The sequence below is a fragment of the Aptenodytes patagonicus genome, chromosome 6 (assembly GCF_965638725.1).
Source record: "Aptenodytes patagonicus chromosome 6, bAptPat1.pri.cur, whole genome shotgun sequence".
Lineage (NCBI taxonomy): Eukaryota > Metazoa > Chordata > Aves > Sphenisciformes > Spheniscidae > Aptenodytes > Aptenodytes patagonicus.
This window is the reverse complement of record NC_134954.1, coordinates 45,523,415-45,544,541: the sequence shown is the minus strand read 5'-3', so window position 1 is coordinate 45,544,541 and position 21,127 is coordinate 45,523,415. Positions and strand designations below refer to the sequence as shown.

Genomic DNA, 21,127 nt, shown 5'->3' with positions numbered 1-21,127 from the left:
AAGATCTGCTACCTTGCAAAGGTGTTTTTTTTTTCCCCTTTGCTATACATCCAAATCACCTGGAAAAAAAAAATAGTGCAAGTAAGGGAAAATGCTTATTTACAGAGCGTTTTCTTAGATTAGGCGGATCAGAAATGAAAGACCAGCTCAAACACTAGTGACAAACTTAGCTGATCAGGTACTGCAAGCAGAACCCAGCTGAAGTAAATGCATTTCAATTATAAATTAATATTGGATGCTGCTCTCTGGAAAAAAAAGTTCAAGATAACAACTGAGAGTGAGCAGGGTTACAACTTTCCAAAATTAGCCTGACATGACCTAATTCAACTTCAGTGGGAGTTAGATTGGGCCATGTGCCCGCAGCAACATGAGTCTAACTGCTGCCTCTCAAAAGCAATAGTTAAATGAAAACTATTACTACCTTAATTATCCTGACCCAGCCACATACATTAGTAACTACTTTTTTTTTTTTTAATGGTAGCTTTCCTCAAAGTTTCCACAGAATTCTGTGATCACTTAAAGACAGACTTTTATATATGTATTTTATATACGTAGCAAGAAGGCTAGCAAAGAAAGGCAAGGATGATACACTGGAAAGATAAACCTGTCTATCAGTGTTTTAGAATGAAGAAATACCAACTTCCTTCACTGTGTGAGGCAGTTTCTTTATATTCAAATCTCAGTGCTCTTACTTAATATAAGTTTCTAAATCCTCTAAAAATTGCAGCCACCATTTGTTGCTATGAGGAGAAAACCCTACATCATTTCAACAATAATATGTACCAGTAATGCTCAACTGTTGCTGCCAGGGATTTTTTCCATATATCATGCAAATACACCACCTGTCATACAAAAATATATTCTTAACACTTAGTTGCTGTAAGATTAATTTATTTGCAGTGCCAGGAATGCAGCCTTGAGGAAAAAAAAAAAAAAAATTAAAAATGGCTTTCTTGCTTTCATCTTGATGTTATTTTAACATGAATGTTTCATTACAGCAATATATCTATGACCAATGAGGGAGATCATTTACCTCTTTAGCTACTTAAATTCCATTTGAATGGCCATTATGAATGATTGTAGAACTAATGAATTTGTCTTCAAAACAGTCTCAGAATTTAGGAAGCATTTTGTAGACATAAGAGGCAGATATTTAACAAGTCTCAAAATAAATATTTGACAAAGCCAATAGAGTAAACACACATCTCAAAACATTTACCCAGGAAGCCATAGTTGGCCCTTTCTAGGTTGTGTTAAGGGGTATATACACATCCTGGCAGAAGTTAAGATGGATCTTTTTTTTATCAATTTTTTGTGAAAACAGAAGATGGAAGAATAATTAATCTATCCATGAGTGATTTAGCAAAGCATAGGAAAGTATATTTTTTCCCCAAAAGTGCAAGCTTAGGTTGAGGACGAGAGATTGTTTTTGAACTTCTGCATTTCAGTAGCTCCAAACTCCACAGGCAAATCTTCAGATGTGAAGTAAACACCATTCTCCAACCTCTACTTCTCCTGGCATCAGGAAACAGCTATCTGAATCTTTGCTTTTTTAATACCTCCAGACTGTGGGCTCTAGAATACACCCCATCCTACAGCATTTGCAAAACTCTAGCTGGAGGGACTAGCAACCAACAACTACTCAAATGTGCCTGGATTATCTTTAAGATACAAGAGAAGAATATTATGACTTCTCAGATGTATGAGTGTTTTAAATTACCAGCTGCACATTAAGAAGCAGTAACGATTAAAATTAAGGCTTCAAGAACCTGCTTGTCCTTAATCTTATTTTTCATTTTTATAAAAGTTTTGTTAGAGGATAGGATGGATTTCTTATGTTTATGCCCTGACCAAATATGAACTAAAAAAAAAAAAAAGGAAAATATTCCGTTCTACACAGATAGAGTTGCAAGATAAACACGTTTTGACATCCTAAAAGACAACGACATAAAAATTAAGTGTAACATTTAAGAGAAGAATTGCTATATTTTATGACAATAATTTGTTAGATATAACATGTATTAAGACCTTAATTAACTTACTTTTAGTCCTCTTGAATCATTTATAGTCTAGCTACATCCTTCAATACACCACTGTTAATTGTCCTACAAAAAATTGCACCAAAAGATCGTATGAAGTAATTTTTTTATTCCTCCATTATTTTTCTGGATGGATTTAGCTCAAGAGCCCAACAGTATTCTGCTGTTTCCACAGATCCTTCATATAGCTGCAAGGAAACGTTTTTAAAAGAACACCTACAATTTTCCTTAATAATGAAGCTTTAAATTGACTAGGTTCATCAGCAGTGTTTTCAAGTTCTGTTAGTTTTTAAACTATGGCTGAATTTCCACTTGTTATTCCAGGAACTTTTTATTCTGGGTGATTTTACTGAAAATCAGCAGAAGAACATTTACACATACTTAGTTAACCGTTGGCTAAATTCATCAGGCTTTGCATAATTAACTATACACTAGTCACACCTGCTTTGAAATTTACAGGATCATAAATACAGTTCTAGGAGGCCACATACCTTACTTTCTGTCATTCAAGAACTATTCAATGTAAAACATTTTTAATGCCTTATCAAAAATACAGATGAAATAGTGCTCTTACAGTTCATGGGCTATACTGAAATAACCTTCTGCAGAAGATTTCCCATATGATTGTGACCTGTTCAATTTAATAATCTAAAATATGGTAACATAGCTTGCCACAGCCTGTGCAGCTAAGCTTACTAATGTCCTTAAAGCATTCTGACAACTTTAATAGAAAGGATGGAAGAGTGCCCAAGTAAGGAACCTAGTGGGTAATTCAAAGCTTCCCAACAATTCCATAAAAATTGAACTTTGCCAAAGCAAGAATTCTGTCCTCAATGTTGAGGTGGCAAAACTAAATCTTACAGTGCCAAAATGGGTTCCAGAAGGAGTCAAGAGGGCTGGGAAAGGGACCGCGGAGACCCCAGTGCCTGGAACGGGGGTCAGTAATGTTGCAGGGGTCTGTGTGCCACAGCCTCCCTCTTTTTTCACCCTTCCAGCTTCCTAGAACATCCTCTACCTCCACAGTGCTGCAGGTGTATGGGATTTACACTGCCAGGAGCAGCCCCACGTTTGTTGGATGCAGCAGTAGTAGAGCTTTACAAATAAAACACCAGAGTGGCAAATGAGGCCATCCTTGCTGCTGGAATGGCCAATCTCCATCTCTTAACCTAGACAAAGCAGACAGACAACTGTGCTAGGCAGCAACCTACTTTGCTTATGCCTAAAGCCAAATTTGCGTATTAAGAAAATGGAAGGTGACACAATAATACAAAATAGTTTGAGTCAGTAGAAATGTATGCTGCAGCACTCAATTACAGCTGGGTGAATTAAGGACTGTGTTACAAATTTAATTCCCCCCCCCTCACTTTGCAAGTCAAGCTAGATCTTTCAGTATTAAAAATTCCACTTAAAAATTATTTGAAGATCTTATCACCCAATAACTCAATTAATTCAGCTTGTAATTTCTACCCTTGGAGAAGCACGAGCACAAGTCATTTTGTAGGAACCTTGTCTTCCTATTTTAGGGGGATAGAAAGGGACAAGGAATAATCTTTACACCTTTTTTCCCTCCTGTCTAAATCCCCTGCACAGCACTAACTCCAGCCACATCTGGGGAGCCCAATAAGATGACTATTACCAGAATCAAGTAGAGTACGTTCTGCATTGCACAGTGCTGAGCTCAGACACTGATTCCAAATGGTGATTGTTTACTGATTCTACAAATAGTATTACCAGCTAAAAGGCACCATGTCTTATCAACTCTCTACCCATTTATACCGTACACACTTTCCCAGTAAAAGGTTGCTTTTTTTTTAGCATGCCAAGCCCTCATTTTGACCAAAATTGCTTACAAAGACTCCATCCTACAGCTACTTTTGAAAGCATCAGTACCTTCACTATCTTAGAGTTTAAGTTAATTCAAAAATCATTCCTAAACACAAACTATTCTTTTTGCATTCTATAGCTGTAAATACTATCCAAATAAAGACATCTTCATTTCATAAAACACTTTTAATTGATAAAGAACTCCTGACATACAGAAACACTTACATACCTGCCGCTATTTAATTTCTCTTTCACAATTCTTGTTTAGAAAAGGCTATCCAAATGTTTAGATTAGGCCACTAACTCAGCTTCTTTACAGGTTCTTAATTCTTGGAACACAGCATAACAGTGTGCCTGCTAATCATGATCTTGCTTTTGTAATGGGATGTTAAGGGGTCTGATCCCTTGATTTGGATCCATATGCTATGTTGATTTTATAATAAATAACAGATAATCTAATCTGGAAGAAAACTACATTGCTCAAACTAGTACTCTTTGAACGTTATGCCAAAGTTAATCTCTACCAGAGATATGCAAAAGAAAGAAGTCAGATTTCAAAGCACTGTAAGACTGTTGGAGAGAATCTTAACAGCCTGATATAAGACCGGTTCTACTGCTCAAAGCTATCTCTGAACCATGACTGAATAGACAGGCCAGACTTTTCAAAGGTACCATAATGTTAATGAACTTACTGGCCTGTTTTTAACAGAAGTCTGAATCCTTCTGAATATCCCCACAGGCTTCTGAAGTTGGGCATCCAAATACCAAAGCACCCAAGATTAGAGACCATTTTGGAAAATGTAATCTGCATTCAGCAATTGCCTATACAAACAATTCTCTTGTAAGCGTTTAACTCATTCTTTGCAGAGCACTGTGGAATATATAAATGTGACAAACTTCATAGGGAAAAGCTCTGTTCTGGTTGCCATTTCTGTTGCATATAAATAGAAAAGTCACAGGTTTCGCATTTAACAGTACCATGAAGGAAGGATCTTTCTCTAAATTATTTAAACCATGAAATGACAGAGATGGAAACGTCTGACTTACTGTAAGGTGTTGTATCAGTAGGGTCAGGAGGTGGAAAATTTTCTGTGAAGTTGACGTTACACAAGTCCGTACTACAGCAGCAGAAGCGGTATGTTCCATTCTGAATCAAGGAAGGGGTGGTTGTAACTATACACTCCTCAAAGTGACACTCTTGTGGGTCTCCTATATGAGACCAGCAACCTGTAAAAAGAGGCAAATTGAAGAATTCTTTTTAAAGGAGGCATAAAATTAATTCTATTACATGGACAACTAAATACACCTGTAGAAATCCATACATTACCTAATTAAATGTTACAGAGTGGGGTGAAAACAGTTATCTTCATTTGCTTGTCTGACTTCACTACCACCTTTTAAACCAAAAGCTGAAGAATTTATTTCAGAATTTACCACAGCCAAGGAGAAGAAATATGGGCAGCAATTAAGGCCAACATCAGAGGTGTCCAGCTGTCAACCTCAATATGACAAAACTTGACTTCTTGAGCCTTCTAAGCAGAAGTATGCCATTCCCCATTTCTCTGATACCACAGACAGTATTACCACCCCCTCTGGCCCACAGTCTAGGTGAAATTGTGATCTAGTCCCCTCCTTAGAGCTAGGCCACAAGACTGCATCTATAGTTTGGTGCTTCTTGCATAATTTCTAAAAATTCTGTCCTTCCTCACTGTCAACATCACTGGACTCTTCTACAGGATCACAACTTATTTCTTGGTTAATGCAGGCCCTTTCTCCCTGCAGCAACTCTTCCCTCCCAAGTATGGTCAACGGCAGTTAAATGTAGTTTGTGCGCAAATGTCTGGAAGGGAAAGAGGCAGCGTGGGGGCAGAGGTGAGCAGCCAGACTGCTTTCAGCAGATTACCAGATCAAACATGAAACAACAACACTGAGTACAACTGCACAGGATATTTGTAAATACCAGTTTTCATTCAGCCTTATACTACATTAACTTGTATCCAAGTAACCAAGAGCAGAGTCCCTGAGAATGGTAATCAAAACACGTCTCCAGCAACTGCAAGACCCTTCACCCCTCCCTACCATCACTCTCCCCGCAGAATAGCAGCGAATTGACAAGTTACTGATATGTGACAGTTTTGTGCTATAGCTGTGATTTCCTTTGTAAACAAGCATCCAATCAATATGAATATACATTTTTGTTTAATGAGACACTTTTTTTAAATTTATCATTACATCAATACATATACTGAGATATATTCAAGAAAGCCATCTTCCTCTGGATATCCTAAGTAACAAGCAATTTGAGTGGTGTTTTTTCAACTGTGCATTGATCTCTTTGGTCTCTTTTAGAAGTCATTTATTTCAAACAAACTTTCTGTTCGTATTTAAAATTGCTAAATGGGAAGTTTAAAATTATGCATGTGTACAATGCACAAACAAAATGTCTAGCTTTGCAGCTGTGCATCTTCATATCAGCTGGCTAGATCACAAAAAAAGGGAGAAGAGTAGCAAAACTACTGCACTTACACTGAAATGTTACATACCTTGTTTTACAAGATGTATGTCTCCTTCTCGTGTTTTTTCCCAAAGTCCATAGCAGGTACTACCTTTCATGCACAAAATTGTGCCATTCTCCTGGGAGATTCGGCTCTCACTGATTCCATGGTCCTGCTGATATGGGTCCTTAAATGCACACAGCCGCTCCTCACTCTGCGCAGCTTTAGACAAAGAAAGGAAAACATTTTTTTTCAGTGATTTTATGCATAAGATAATAACTTTAGTAAAAGGATGATTAAGGTCTTCCAGAAACCTACATTCAAAACCATCCTAAATTATACATATCCGTTCTTTAAACTGTACTCCAACAATCAGAAATAAAAATGAGGTCTATCCCGAAGTTACTTTCATAAAGAGGACAAAAAAAACCTCAGCAGATGTTTCAAAATGAATGTGCAAATGTTTGAAGTTCACAGGTGCAGAACAAAAATTTCATTGCACAGTCTCCATCATCTGCATCATTTGTCCTCAAGCATAAGTTACGCAACTGTTAGCTGGTTTCTTCAGCAACCGCATACGTTACTTAATTGTTTCCAGATCCTAAACCAAGATCATCTTTTTCAGACTGCCACCCAACCCAGTGCCTACCTAATTCTAAGGGGTTTTTCCACTCTCTTTCTATTGACCTCTTTTTTCTACACGTTATCCAGCCGTTGTGCTGACATTTACTTCTTTTTGCTCAGCAACCTATCAGTTTCGGCTCTTTCACACAACTTCATTAACGACCACCAACAGAAATACTAATGGCAGAGTAAAACCCATACTATTGACCAGCAGTTCTGGGAAACACTGCCTGTAAACGGGAGCAACGCCACGTGCAAAGTCTCCCTGTGGAATGTCCAAACATACAAAGAGAGCACAAAAATAAATACCCATGATCACTTGAAAAATCTTTGAGGTTTTTATTAAAACAAAACCAAAAACCACCCACAAAAAGCATACTGATTTTTACAAGAATATTTAATCAACAAACTTCAAAAATTTAATATCTTAAGAACTCACATGTTTTACCCATATGATTACTGCTTTTTTGTTTATATCACCTCAATGAAAGGACTCAACCATGCTGATATGCCTCTGTCATCTTTTCTTTAGGAAGAGTAAACATATTCAAACAATAAATTCTTCAGAAAGGAATCAAGTCCAAGATAAATAAATCCTACATTTATAGTGAATATGATATTTAGAATATTTTCATTCTTCCCTTGAGTCATTTTATAAAACGCAAGGAAAGCTAGGTGTGTAATTACAAGGCACTTAAGTATTATTCAGTAGTATAGCTCAGCAAACATCCAATCGCAGTAAGAATTTGTACTACGTATCTCAACAACTAGACTTCATCCGGTTCTTTAACTCCCATGAAAGCATTGGTAATGAAAAGATGCCAGGTGGAGTAGATTGGTCTTTTGGGAAAACACATTTTGATCTTAAAATAAAATTATAGCATACATAATTGTAAATTATTAAAGGTACTGTATATGTATAAAAATATCTCCTCACTGAGAATTTATTTATTTGATCATTCTGCAGCACTGGCCCCAAAGAGCCATGTTTCAGCAAGGCAGACTTACTGCAAAAACACTCTTCCATTGTGTCACCAGCACAGATGATTGGGTAATAGAAAGACAAACCAAGAGACTCAGATACACGTCGCACTTCTAAGGCTGTTACCATTCATTAAGGAGTCAAAATTCAAAATTCTCTTATGCTGAGACAACCATAAATAGCTGCACCATCCAGAAAAGCAGTCTCTCAGTGACTCCCAGTATATTCTGTGGCAGCAGTAATTAAAATAGCACAACTTAGCTCATTTTTTTAGTGGTCTGGTAGGGCGTGTACAATCAGTTGAGCTGCATGTCAGCTCAGTGGCAGTAAAACTCTCAGCTGAGGAGACAGGAACTTCTTAAGCCACTGTAATTCAATCACTTGCAGCTCCACATACTCCAATAACCTGGCCAGCAGTCCATGCTACTCACCCACCTCTCTGCACACTGGTCAGTGTACAATTAACACTTTACATCTGGAACTAGAGTTTTGAAGTGATAAATACTTTTATTATTAAGCAGTGGCTTGATATTCAGAAACTTGGTTGCCTAAATTTAGTATCTAATTTTTTTTCTTTCTAAATGAGTAGAGTTAGTCAAGTTACTGAGGACAAAAAGGTCACACATTAACAGCTAGCATATGCTGCCTCAAGCAGTACTTGCCAGTCGCACGTAGTAGTTTTATTCTCAGGAACAGCTGAGTATGCCAGGCGTGAAGCATCTGTCCTGCATTCTCTGCTCCATGACATGGGACTGGCCAAGAAACAATGTATGAAAGGACAGTACTCCACTGCCGTAAGAGAACTGGAGCTAACTAACTTTTTGAAAATCGAAAGGAGAAAAAAAAAATTACCACGGAACTATAAGTTTTAAGAGAGAATGGGACAGAATTGTACGGCCTTGTGAAATACGACATATCTGCTCCTACGGACACTACAGAGGTTTTAAAATCAGTTGCATGTGATAGCTGAGCAGGACTAAGGTCATCTGAGATGCTGGTTGTTTACAGAATGCTCAAATTGCTGCAAGATAAGCCCTTTCATAATTTGCCTTTATTGTGAAAAATAAATTTAAAATAACAGAATTTATAAAACAGCCACACAGATTTGGTTTCCTTATCAAAAACCTGTGGTTAAAAAAAAAAGTAATTCCAGGAAAGTCCACTTTAACCTCAATAGGTTAAAAATAAATAAATAAATAAATCTTTTAACCTCTGAACTAATGGAAGAAAAAAAAACCCTTTTGTTTTTGCTTTCTACTCAGAACTATATAGTTACATGTATCATGTCTGTGCTCCAGAGACACAGACAGCTTTAATTGCCTACTTTTCTGGTCTTTTCACCTTCTATAAATCTCTTAGGATCAAGGTTGAGAGGCAAGAACATGCAGAAGGTACTTGAAAAAATAAAAGTTGTTAACCATCATGCTAGATGCTGTCCAACCATACACTACAGAAAGTAACAGTTGCTACCAAAGGCTTTTCTGATTTAAAAAAAATGTATTGCCCTATAAGAATACCCGCAGAGGGGAGGAGGGGACAAGCATGAGAAAGTACAACACCCTTGCTAGCAACCCGAGTGTCTATCTTTATCATTTTTCTAGCAAACTAATAAAAATGCAAGTTAACTTGCCACAACTTAATGTCAGATGATCTCAGTGGGAAACTTTTCCAACAAAAAATAAAGGTTACTCACCCAACAACTAGAGTTTTCATGCTGATCACTGCACATTCCTGCTTCGATTATAACTTAGAGTAGTACAACCCCTGTGGGAGCAGTACCCACAGCAATACTCTGCTGACCCCTGCCCCTTCCCTGACGGCATTGAACATCTGGAGAACAGGGGACACATAACAAAAGCTACTTTATTTTTCTCTATGGCCTCTGTAGGTTCATTGTTGAAGCTGTAATGCCGAAGAAAATTGGGTAGGGCATTCAGATGTCCAGAAACCATCTTGAAGAACAACAGAATAGATGAGCCGCTTCAACTTCTTTGCATGATTTCGGCACATTCCTGCTCTGGGAATTTGGCAGTAAGGTTTCCTTCTTCCAGGCAGTGGAAACTAGTCAGCTCTAAAAACATTTAGTATTGCAATACTTCTAAGTCAGGCCTCGAAAGCAACCTCCAGCCTAGATGAGTATGCTTTAAACCTTCCCCAAAAGACATGGAGATACTACTACAAAAACACATAGAAGTGCTGGGATGCCTGTTCTAAACTTTACCTATTTCAACAGAAATCTTGCCCTTCAAGGTAAAATATTGTTGTTCATTTGGATTTACATGTGTTCCATGTTCCTCATGGATGACCTTTTATGTCAGTTTTCAGTCATCATGGGAGCCAGCAGCTATGCATGGTGCATTCAGAGCTGAAACGCATCTACCTGTCCCTTGGGAGCTCTGCACCTGCAATGTGAAAGGGCAGCCACTAACGCTCTCTATAGCAGCATAGGTGGTAACAATTCCATAGCTGCTTCTTCCAAAACTCCATCCTTGGAGATATTCAAAAGCCATCTGGACATGGTCCTGGGCAACCGGCCCTAGGTGACCCTGCTTGAGCAGGGAGTTGGACAAGATGACCTCCAGGGCTCCCTTCCAACCTCAACTATTCTGTGATTCTTGCAGGACACAGGTCTCAAGGCACTCAGTGTGCAGCAACCAGACAGAAAAACGATATTCCTCAGCTAGGCTACCTGCTTTTTTTTGTCTCCAAGGCAGGCAAAATAATAGAACTACTGGATTCTCCTGTTTGTCTTCAGTTCAAATAGATCCAAACCCAAGGAAATACCTTAATGTTAAGACCTTTATTTTAATCGCTCTTGTTGTTTAATAAATAACTTATTTATCTTATGAAGACTGAGGCTCTTTAACGGATCCACTTGATAAATCCAGTTCATTTGCTACCTATGTCAGAAAAATGAAGGGCAAAGCCCCTGCAGACAGATGTGCTCACCAGATATTAAGGACCTATGAACAGCTCATTGTGCAGCGCTCCTTTCCTTACAGATTTCACAGACCCAAGATGCACCAGGGGATGGTGCATTTGAGGATACCAGCAGTGTATCCTCAAATCGGCAAAATGCAGAAGCCATTTACAGATCAAGCTATACAGTATATTCGCCCAGACATGAAATGTCCCAGCACATAAACAAAACCAAGACCTAGCACCAAAATAAGTGGCAGCACAGGCTTCACAGGACATCTGCTGCATGGCTGAAGTAATCTTTCAGAGCCCTGCTCTTACTAAAAGAAATCATGTTGTTTCAACTCTTTTACAGGCCCTTTCGAGCTATCCATCTCATTACTCCTGCACAAGTTAAGCATCACAAACATAACTGCAGTAAAATCCTTAAAATTAATTTGGATTGCAGTTTCTCTATAAAAGTGTAAGTCTATAATAACTCTTTCATCATTAGGGCTAAAGCACAACAAACAGAAAAAAATGCCAAAGATGCATGTATTCCCCCAAAGATTATAAATCTACTAAATCAAATGAGCAACTTCTCTTTTTTGGTGGGGGACTGGGAGTGGACAGCTCTGGATAGTTCACTGTACTTAAATGCAATTATCTGGTTAAATCAGTACGTGACAAAAGTGTAATTTTAGAAACATGGAAATTATGACTAAGAAAAGGAGAAAGTCACATTAAAGGCCACCTCCAAAACTGGAAAACATCTATTTATTATTTCTTTCACAACATAGAAGAAGTAAGAGAAGGACTTTTGGTACTTTTATTATCTTTATAAGGTAAATTTCATAGTAAACTATATTTGTTCATCAAATAGAACTCATTATACATTCAGGTCTTTTCTAATTCACCTTTAATGAAAGACTATGAGAGAGATTTTGAAACAAACAAATGGCAATTGAATGCTTACATGTCATACGCCACTGAAACATTTGCTACTACAGACAACTGTAGTAGCGACAGATAGGCTGACATTGAAAAGGACAGAAAGTAAAACCTGAACAACAAATCGTGAAGGATTTATAATGAAATGCCTGTTTTCCATTCCTCTTGAACTTGTGTACCAGACAAACTATGTCAAAGTAATTCAATAAAAATAATAAAATGAACTCAAACTTCCGTTCTCCCACCCAGCACAGATTTCCAACAAAGACAAGAAGGAAAGGCACCATTCCCAGAAGTTCTACCAAGGGAAAAACTAGCGAGAGCGGGGCAAGCTCTTCACCTCCCTATCATAAACCAGAAAAAAAACCAAAATTAGTTCTGTTGCTCTCCAGCCCATTTTACACCTATATTTATATAAAAATACACTTTACTGTCCAGTTTCAAAAATATGCTTAAAACATGAGCAGCGTTACAATTGAGTATGGGTGCTTCAAGAAGTAATCTAAGAAACATTAAATGTTCTCAGCTTTCCTGCTTGGCTGCTATTACTGGTGCGTCTGATCACCACACGCACATTAACAGACTTGAAGCAGATTGTGAAACCTTATTGTCATATTCTGAAAGGAGAATGGGGAAACAGATGACGTTAAATTACTTTCCTGAAATCATAAAGGAACTGGGAATTGCCCGTATTTTCCCAAGTCCATCCTGCGGCTCACTCTTACTGCCGCAGTGCTCTGGAGACATGGAGGTCATCCCCATGCCAATACACAGCCTCAAGAAAAAGCACCAGGGCTTCAGGAATTTCCTTTTGGCATGTGGCTCAGGTTTTGATTTGATTACAATCTTAGCGTTTATCAGTTCTACCATCGACAAAAAGAGCTGAAAAAACAAGTTGTTATAGGAGAAATACTATATTGATGTTTTCAGTATTTTCTCCCTGTAATCGCACTGCTATTTCCAACTGCTCAGGAACAGAGAAGTGATTCACACAAATACGTGAATTCTGGATGTTTGTAGTGGTTTGCTACAAAAACACCCTGAGATATGTTTACTATTTGAATATTTGCCTTCATTCCCCGCTAAAGATATTTCTGGACAGCAAAGATCAAAAGAAAATTACAAGTGTATCTACTGTTTGTGTCAGAAATCTTGTGTGCTATGAATATACGATTCATCTGTGCTAGGATGAGTTTAAACAAATGAATATGCTGTAATTGCTTTTAATATACTAATTCTTTCGTGATCATTTTGTGTTCTAGGAAAACATAATTACTGAAAACAATTACAACAGAAATACCCAAAGTTACAGGAATCCAACTGCAAATCCTTAGAACATGAGTCATGTTTTCATTAATAGCATAGGAAGTCAGTTCCATTAGTACTCAATCAACGCTTCCTGACCTTACATCTATTCAATGCAGTACATGGAATTTGCATCAAGTGCAAAGGGAGGGGGAAAGGAAGGAAAAAGGACTCAAATGTTACTCAAATGCTACAAAGAATTATTCTACTCCATGTTCTAATTGTCAGGATTAAAAATAAATAAATAAACAAACAAACATTTGCCACTTTATGATTAATGCCAGGCAATACATTTCGTGACGCAACAGTCACGAATAAAAGAATCTGAGCTAACAGTCACAGACCACATACATGGGTAGCATGTTGGTAATTATGCCCAACTACCTTCATGACCACATAGGTGAAGACTTGAAAAAAGACAAAAAATGAAAAAGGTTTCTGAGCATTTGTTTGCCTGTAATGGGCTTTCTTTAAATACAGGCCGCCATACGTTCAGCTGGGAACCTCATTAGGCTGCAACAGTTTTTTGGAAAAGATTATAGGTTTTTTTCTGTAACTTGTCCTTTGAATTAGTGAGATTTTCATCAGAACAGCCATAGACACAAAACCTGTTTTCTTTTGGCCCTGTCAGCTCTCTGTGGAGGTCTTTTATTTACACAGTATGGGGAAACATCATCGCCCTCGAGGCAGGGTTATGAGATAGCACGTGTCTTCATAATGCAAACTATTAAAAGGAAGGCGATTAAAGTAATGTACATCAGGAGGCTCCTTTGAATATATCCTTTCAACTACCGATAGCTGAATTCTGGCGTGATATACAGAGAAACAGAATCTTGAAGAAATCATCACTTAGCAAGCACTCTACTGCTGCTTTTTTAATCTTTTTCTCCTCAAAGGTTTTAATTACAAATATTTCTAAGTGTGTATACACTTATATAAAAATATATCACAAGCAAACGTCTTTTGAAAGAAGTCATTCTTCTACAGACAGACCATCCTTAATACTAACTTAGACTGGGAGGAAAAAAGCCAAACTGCTGGTAATCATCCATGTACTTACACTTCCAGTACTCTGCTTTGTAGCGTGTTTGACCAACTGCAAAGCAGAGATCTGCACTGACTGGTCAGGAAGAGAAATAAATTGTCTGCTTAAGAATTGGGCATGAGAGCATGAAGATCTAAACCATCCAGAAATGGCCCAGGGACTTTTTGAGCAAGCGGTCAGGAGCAGCAGAGTGCAACACACAGCCAGGGAGCGCTCAGCCGGGCAGACAGCACAGCCTATTGCTTTACAGCAAACTTCTATGTTAGAAGTCCTCCAGGTGGGCTCCACAACCGCAACCATTAGATTAATATTTTAAAGACATGAATAAGAAAGAATGGAAATTTTCAAGAGAGAATACAGTAGGAACTTCCAGGAGGGAAGCAGGAAAGTAAAGAAAAATGCTTCAGAAAGGTACATCTGTGGTCATAAGCTTTCTTCTCCTTCCAACAAAAAGACAGGAAATAAACTTCATATTTTATAGGACATATTATTATGTCCTATTATGTAGGTTGTTATGTACCTCAAAATATACGGCAAAATGTATTTTGACAATAAACCCCTTACAGTTTATACTCAATGTTAAAATCTGGAATAATCTGTTCACAGTACTGCATGTCCTTAGCCCTCGTTGATGAAAATTATTTTGGTTTTGTCTGCTTTTGCTGTGTAACATCGCAGTTTCAAATGCTGGCAATTACACAGAGCCAGACTTTGATTGAGAACTAGTGCCAAAACTAAAATGATTGCTAGTACTGATACCCATTTCAAAGTGATTAAGTGACTGCACATGCAGATGACTAAATCATTTATGTTCATTACAAGACCCTTTTCCATCAAAGTAGCATGAGACTAGAAAATTCAGGTGTCTTTTTTTTTCTGTACATGGATACATTTTAGTCCTTCCTTCTTCTCAATCTAACCTTTAAGCAAGCAAGTAAATCTGAAATCTCTTTTCTCTCCTTACTCCCTTTCTAACACAGTGTTGCCTGCGGATAAACACTACCAGCAGCAACAGAGACGCCAACCTTTTCCTGCTGTGTATTCTTCAACAGTACTTGGGTACGTTGGTGCTTCAGCTTCATTCTGAAGTACCAGTGGTCTGTTAGCACTAGATGAATAAAATACAACCGGATCGTGTGGCAGCTGTGTTGTATCTCGTATGTTATGCACGAGGTTCACACTTCACTTGCCACCCAGGCATTGCTGTCTTGCACCACTGCAGTACACGGTCCATGGCTTCCCCTCAGCCCCGTCTGGGATGTGCTGACCCTCTTAGCACAGCCTCACTGCCACAGGGCCACCGACACATGCCCTCCTTGCAGCCCACTAGTGTTATACGCCTCTGCCCAGATGCATCCACCACGCCAGGAATTTAATGAATTGGAATTAATGTAAATAGAGAGGTATGGAGTGGCCAAAAAGTAAATAGTCAACTCAAATTCTTTAGTGAAGGCCCTGTTCTCCTTTTCCCCAAATTTGCTCTCAAAGGAAGTGTTACCTTAGAAGAACCCAGCTTAAGCAACAGGAGCCATGTAGGAGAGCAACAGGATGGCAGAGATTTATTGCTAGCAGCCGACAAATTATGTAGTTGCCAACCACTGCCAGATTTTATGCAAAAATACCTGAGCTTACTGCCCATAAACTGTGTCACTGCCTTATTTCCACAACCTTCTAAATGTTTCTGAGGACAACCAAACCACCTCGCTGTGCAAACCTCATCCAAATCAGGCATTACCACAGAATCAAAATTTTATCCATCTAGTAAAAGCACAAGATATAGTGGCAAGAAAGATAGCAACACCTGTGTTCTGGCATAAAATCTGCTGGGACAAGTTCAAGAATTTCAAGCAAATTTGAACCAACAGAGCTAATACTGGTTCATGGTTTTACATCAAGATGCTGAGGCATTTTTCAGTTGATATGGGAAGAGATTCAAGCTGAATCTGTAATGAGGATATATCTCATTGACTCAGCCAGGGTCAGAGAAGGAGAAACTACAGAATTAAAACCAAGTGTCCTGAAGTCTCAACTAGAGCCCTAACAAGTTGACCTTTGACTACCTCTACTTTGGCCACTAATCAGAGCTTCCCCCACCTTACAAGATTTCCTCCAGAATTAATACATCTAAACCAGAAAAAGAATCTTCCTCCCTCAATGATTCAGCATTTTCCTTAACATTTTTTTATAGCTGTGCTCAGCTGGTACATAGTTAGGACATTTGTTTTTATTGTACAAGTCTGTCTAATTCAGCAGGTTTCTTCCTTCCATCTTTTTCCCCTATGCTAAATTACCATTTATTTTTAACAAGACAGAATTAAAATGAAATGTATGTAACAAACAGGTAGTTGAGGAAGGTTATCAATCTGTCCAATATGAAAGTTATAAATATATCACTTGCTAGCAGTGAAAAACCCACGCTGGTATGTTAAAAAAATAACAACATTATCTTAGTTCAACGATTTAGACTTAGTTCAGAAGTAAATTCGCATAAAACTTATACAATTAAACCATTAAATACTGTAGAAGTGTCAAATCATGGAGTATGTTTAACACTCACTTAAGGGAGAATCTAATCTAAACACATTAGTGGAGTACAAAGCATAAAAACATTTACTCTCTACTCCAAATGCTTGTTTTTTGCATTAATCTTCGAACTTCCACAACTTTAATAAAGTTGAAGATGACGATTTTCTGTGGAGGTTCACATGGCAGAAAGCATCTCTGTGCCTTCAAATCACATTGTCCAGTTTGCACCATCTTCTTGCCTCAAGATGAAACCATCGCTTATTTTACCCCATGAGCAAACAGGAATTCCAGCCTTTACACATAGTTGAATCAGCTCAGAAAGAATCTACTCACAGACTCATGATGTTGGGCAAAAGAAAATGATACATTTTCAACAAAAAGTATTTTGTAAGCCAGCTTTAACGTATACCTTCCACTTTATTTAAGTATTACTCCAACTCAAGCTAAAGGTCATTTAAGCTGAGATTTCTGGAAACACATAGGGAAGGAAGTAGCTGGCTTTCACTGACTTGATGGGATTTTGGACATCCAACTTCTCCAGGTCTCCTGGAAAAAACCATTTAATTTTCTGAAAGCATGAATATGTATATTACAGGATTTAAACAAACCTAGCATTTTTCCAATTTATTTTTTTTTTTATATTATTCACTTCCTAAACGACTATGTCTCCATTCAGAGAAAAGTAAGTATGTTCATGTTACTGTTTAGCAATTACGTCAGAACAGAAATCATCACAGCCTCAGTCACACATAATCTTTTCCAGTGGCCAGTGTCTATTCACAGAACTGAAAAAGCCCAAATTCTTTATCTTTGCCCTAGACTGGAGTTCAGGGATTTTTCTCTGGGTATGAGCATCTGGCTTTTGTTTATCCGGGCTGTCAAAATGAAGTATCTGCATGGAATAACACAGGAAACTCTGCAGCAAAAGCAACAGTAAAGCAAACAAATGATGTGCTATTTCTCCCCCAAACTCAGATGTAACAAACTTCCCAGAGCAAAATCAATTATTTCAGAGTCTACTTTAGATTCCCTTGGAAAAAAAGTCTGTTACTGGATATTCCCCCTAACACATGTAATATACTCACTTTTCTAGCAAGCAGGGATGCCATTTCTACTGCGTATATTACTAAAACATTTTCTTGAAAACTTTTCAGTAGCTTAAATTTGGAGAAAGATAGTACCCATACAGCCTGTCTGTTACAGTATATTACAAAAATTCTTCCTATAAACATTTTTAGGAAGCTTACACTACTGGCAATATGTTGAAACATTTGAAAACTGGCAAACATTCTGTGATCTGAAGCTACGAGGAAATTAAGTTCCAAAATCATAATCATATTTTGCCCTCAGTAATACACGTTATATTATCTTTTGACTGACTACAGAAGCATAATCTATTTGGCTCTGAAATCTTAAACTCTGAAAAAAATGACAAGAGGAGCAAAAGGCAGAAACTAGCTTCCACCCTGACATGCTTTATGAGGGTACCAAGCCTCTCACCTTTTCAGAATTCCTCAAAGGATATATGTTTAAATTCAAAAACATCTCAAGTCTTTATCTTCAAGGCATTTTATGGTATGCCACAGAATACCCCACAAACCGTCATCATCTTGAGTCAAGAGCACGGTCAACATGACAGCTCCCTACGCACATTAGTTTAGTCAATGCAAGGTGAAAGCCAATTCATGCAGGGGACAGAGTATTATCAAGGACTAGCAAGAGATTGTGGGCTGCTGCAGGAACTCGGGACCTACTTCAAACACTCCTACTCTGTGTTCCTTAACTGAGAGAAGGTATGGAAACAATTGTGAGCTAAAGGTATTTATGGGTGTTTGTTGAACTGGGCAAAACCAGAAAATACTGACTTTTGCTTCTGCTAGACTTCAAGGTTATGAGCCCATTGAACAGAGGTCACTGTTCATATATTCTTGGTGTAACAATGCTTAACTTGTTAGAAATTTATGAGCACAGCACTGAACTATTTAAAAATCAATTCATACATTTTCTTTATGCATTTATTCTTTCCCATTTAAATTTTTGTTGTACCAATAACAAGTTCATCAGCTAAGAAGGTGCTAAAAGCCAACTTTTGCAAACTGTGTAGTCAGAAAAATCAGTGTCTAGTCAAGACAAGCTCTTCATTAACTTCTGGTTTCCAAACTTATGCAGTTAAAAAGGGTATGGTTGGTACATGCAGACAAGCCCAGATTACTGAACACACTTTTGTTTCAAGGACTGGCTTTCATGTACTGAAGTACAGTACGTCACACCAAAGAAACAAACTTCTGGGGACAAGGAAACAAAAAAAATTTTAAACAGCAGAAGATTGTTTTTAATGATCTTTGTTGATGCTAATGACAGGAAACATGGAAGAGAGCACTCCCAAAATATAGACACTCAAAGAAAAGGCTGTAATCAACTTGCTTAACATTTTGCATTACACACCTGAGGACGATGACTACAGTTATGCTCGAAAGACCATCTTAACTCCTCACCCTATATATGTACCCCAGGTAGCACAGGTTAAAACACCTCACAAGACAAAACAGGTAGTGTGAGCAGAAAACATCAGGTTCTTCGGGTCACTAGCAAGCCTAACCCACCAACCAGCTGTTCCAGGGGTGAGCACAGAGCCAGACTGCGTGGGGGCTTCCTCATGCACACTGTAGGTCTCTACCACAGACATAGATATGATAAACACTTCAGTCCACGATTTTTAGAGTTCACGCTTTTTCTGAATCAGACATACTTTATGGGCAGGAAATAAGCACAAATAGCATCTTGGCATTTGGGACTAATAAGGAAGGAACAAAGACAAATCTCATCTAACAAAGAAAAAAAATGTAGAGGCTTCACAATGGCTGAATTTACCAGTAAAGAGGTTTCTTTCCCCCTACATTTTCACCTTTTTTGAAAGACTTTAGAATTTCAAAAGCACAAAGTTTTATATATATTTATTATAGGGACACTGAACAAATATTAGTTAGTTGGTTTAGGTGTCTCTAGAAAAAAAACTATGACCAAGAACTATGTCAACCACTACTGAGAATGTTACTATTTATGAACTGAATAAGCTAAGTTTTTCTCTTTAATTTGAACTAGAAACATTAGAAAGCAATGTAACACAGTAAACATTTAAATAGCAGCTTTAAAGAAATTCAGATCAGGTTTATTAATTCATGTACTTATCTTCTAGCAAACTAGCTCTAATTTATGAAAATTAAATTATAACATGGAAAACCAATCATGTTTGCACATACATTATTAAAGTTATGTTTCTTTATCAAAAATAGTGTTGTACAGAATATTGGATATTTTAAATAAGCCATACATACATACAAAGTAGGCTTCCCATTCTTTTTAATAGATTTGTATAATGGAAATCCTATTTGCAATCTCTCTCTAAATAAGAGAACCTGATCCGAGCCTGAATTACTTGATATGGTGATAAGCCAGATGAGAACAATTTCTGGTGATTAAAATACAAATCCTTCCAATGTTAAATGAATTTAAGTCCAATTTTTTTGCTAAACAGTTTTAGAAGAGACATGTCTTTTTCTTTTAACATAAACACAGCTACCAAAAAAGGGAAAAAATCCACAAGCACGGTGAAAATACACAACTCATAACTTGAATGTGTGTTTTAGAGTCTTCAGGCAAGATATAATTTATTCTACAATATTCACTAAACACATTTACAGGATCAGACAGGTTTTCAGAATCTCTGACACAAACTAATACTGCAATCAAAGGATTAGCAAACCAGCTGCCTATGCGCCATTACAGCTGATTATCATAGACTGTAGACAGCTAGCTTACTTGGAAAGTGCTTTCAGGAATATTCCATTGTTGCCAGAGAAAAGGGTATAGCAGGATAATGTGATATTAACTCATTATTTTATTTATTATACATAAAAAAATTGAACTTATGGAATACAAATTGCATGCGGTTTTAGAAAATCTGAAGTTATAAACTACATTTACAGTAAAGCCTGACAAAATCAAGAAGTGAAGAGAATTACAGGACACTGCCATTCAGAGCTAATGATGCTGCGCAGTGAAGGTTTGGCTTTTCAATTTTCTCCCCAAATCTTACTAAAAACTAAACCAATGCCAAAATTCATGTCTTATCAGATGCTAGGATAAAATCATGGAAAGAGAAAAACTGAACAATTTGGAAGTTACAGGCTTATCTTCCAAACGTTTTCAAATAGCTTTTCAGTTCACGTGTAGAAAAATTTGCAAAATATAAACTTCCAATGGCCCTCAATAAAAGAAGTGCCTTTGTTATTAAAAAGTGTTCATATAGTTTGTTATGCCCGAACACTTTCCTCCTTAAGGCTATGAGAAAGAATTATTGTTCTGACTGGAGACTGAGCTGCTACCAAACAGGAAAGCAGCAGAACCCAGCATTTAACAAGATACTGAAGTGTTTACA

General features: G+C 37.6%; 1 protein-coding gene across 1 annotated transcript in view; it reads right to left on the bottom strand.

Annotated features, from left to right (window-relative positions):
- BMPR2 (bone morphogenetic protein receptor type 2) overlaps positions 1–21,127 on the bottom strand; it is a 110,979-nt gene that overhangs the window by 48,144 nt on the left and 41,708 nt on the right. The window contains exons 2-3 of the mRNA XM_076342382.1: positions 6,407–6,580; positions 4,911–5,090 (exon numbers count right to left, since the gene is read on the bottom strand). Coding sequence (XP_076198497.1) covers positions 4,911–5,090; positions 6,407–6,580 — 354 coding nt within the window. The remainder of the gene's footprint in view (positions 1–4,910; positions 5,091–6,406; positions 6,581–21,127) is intronic.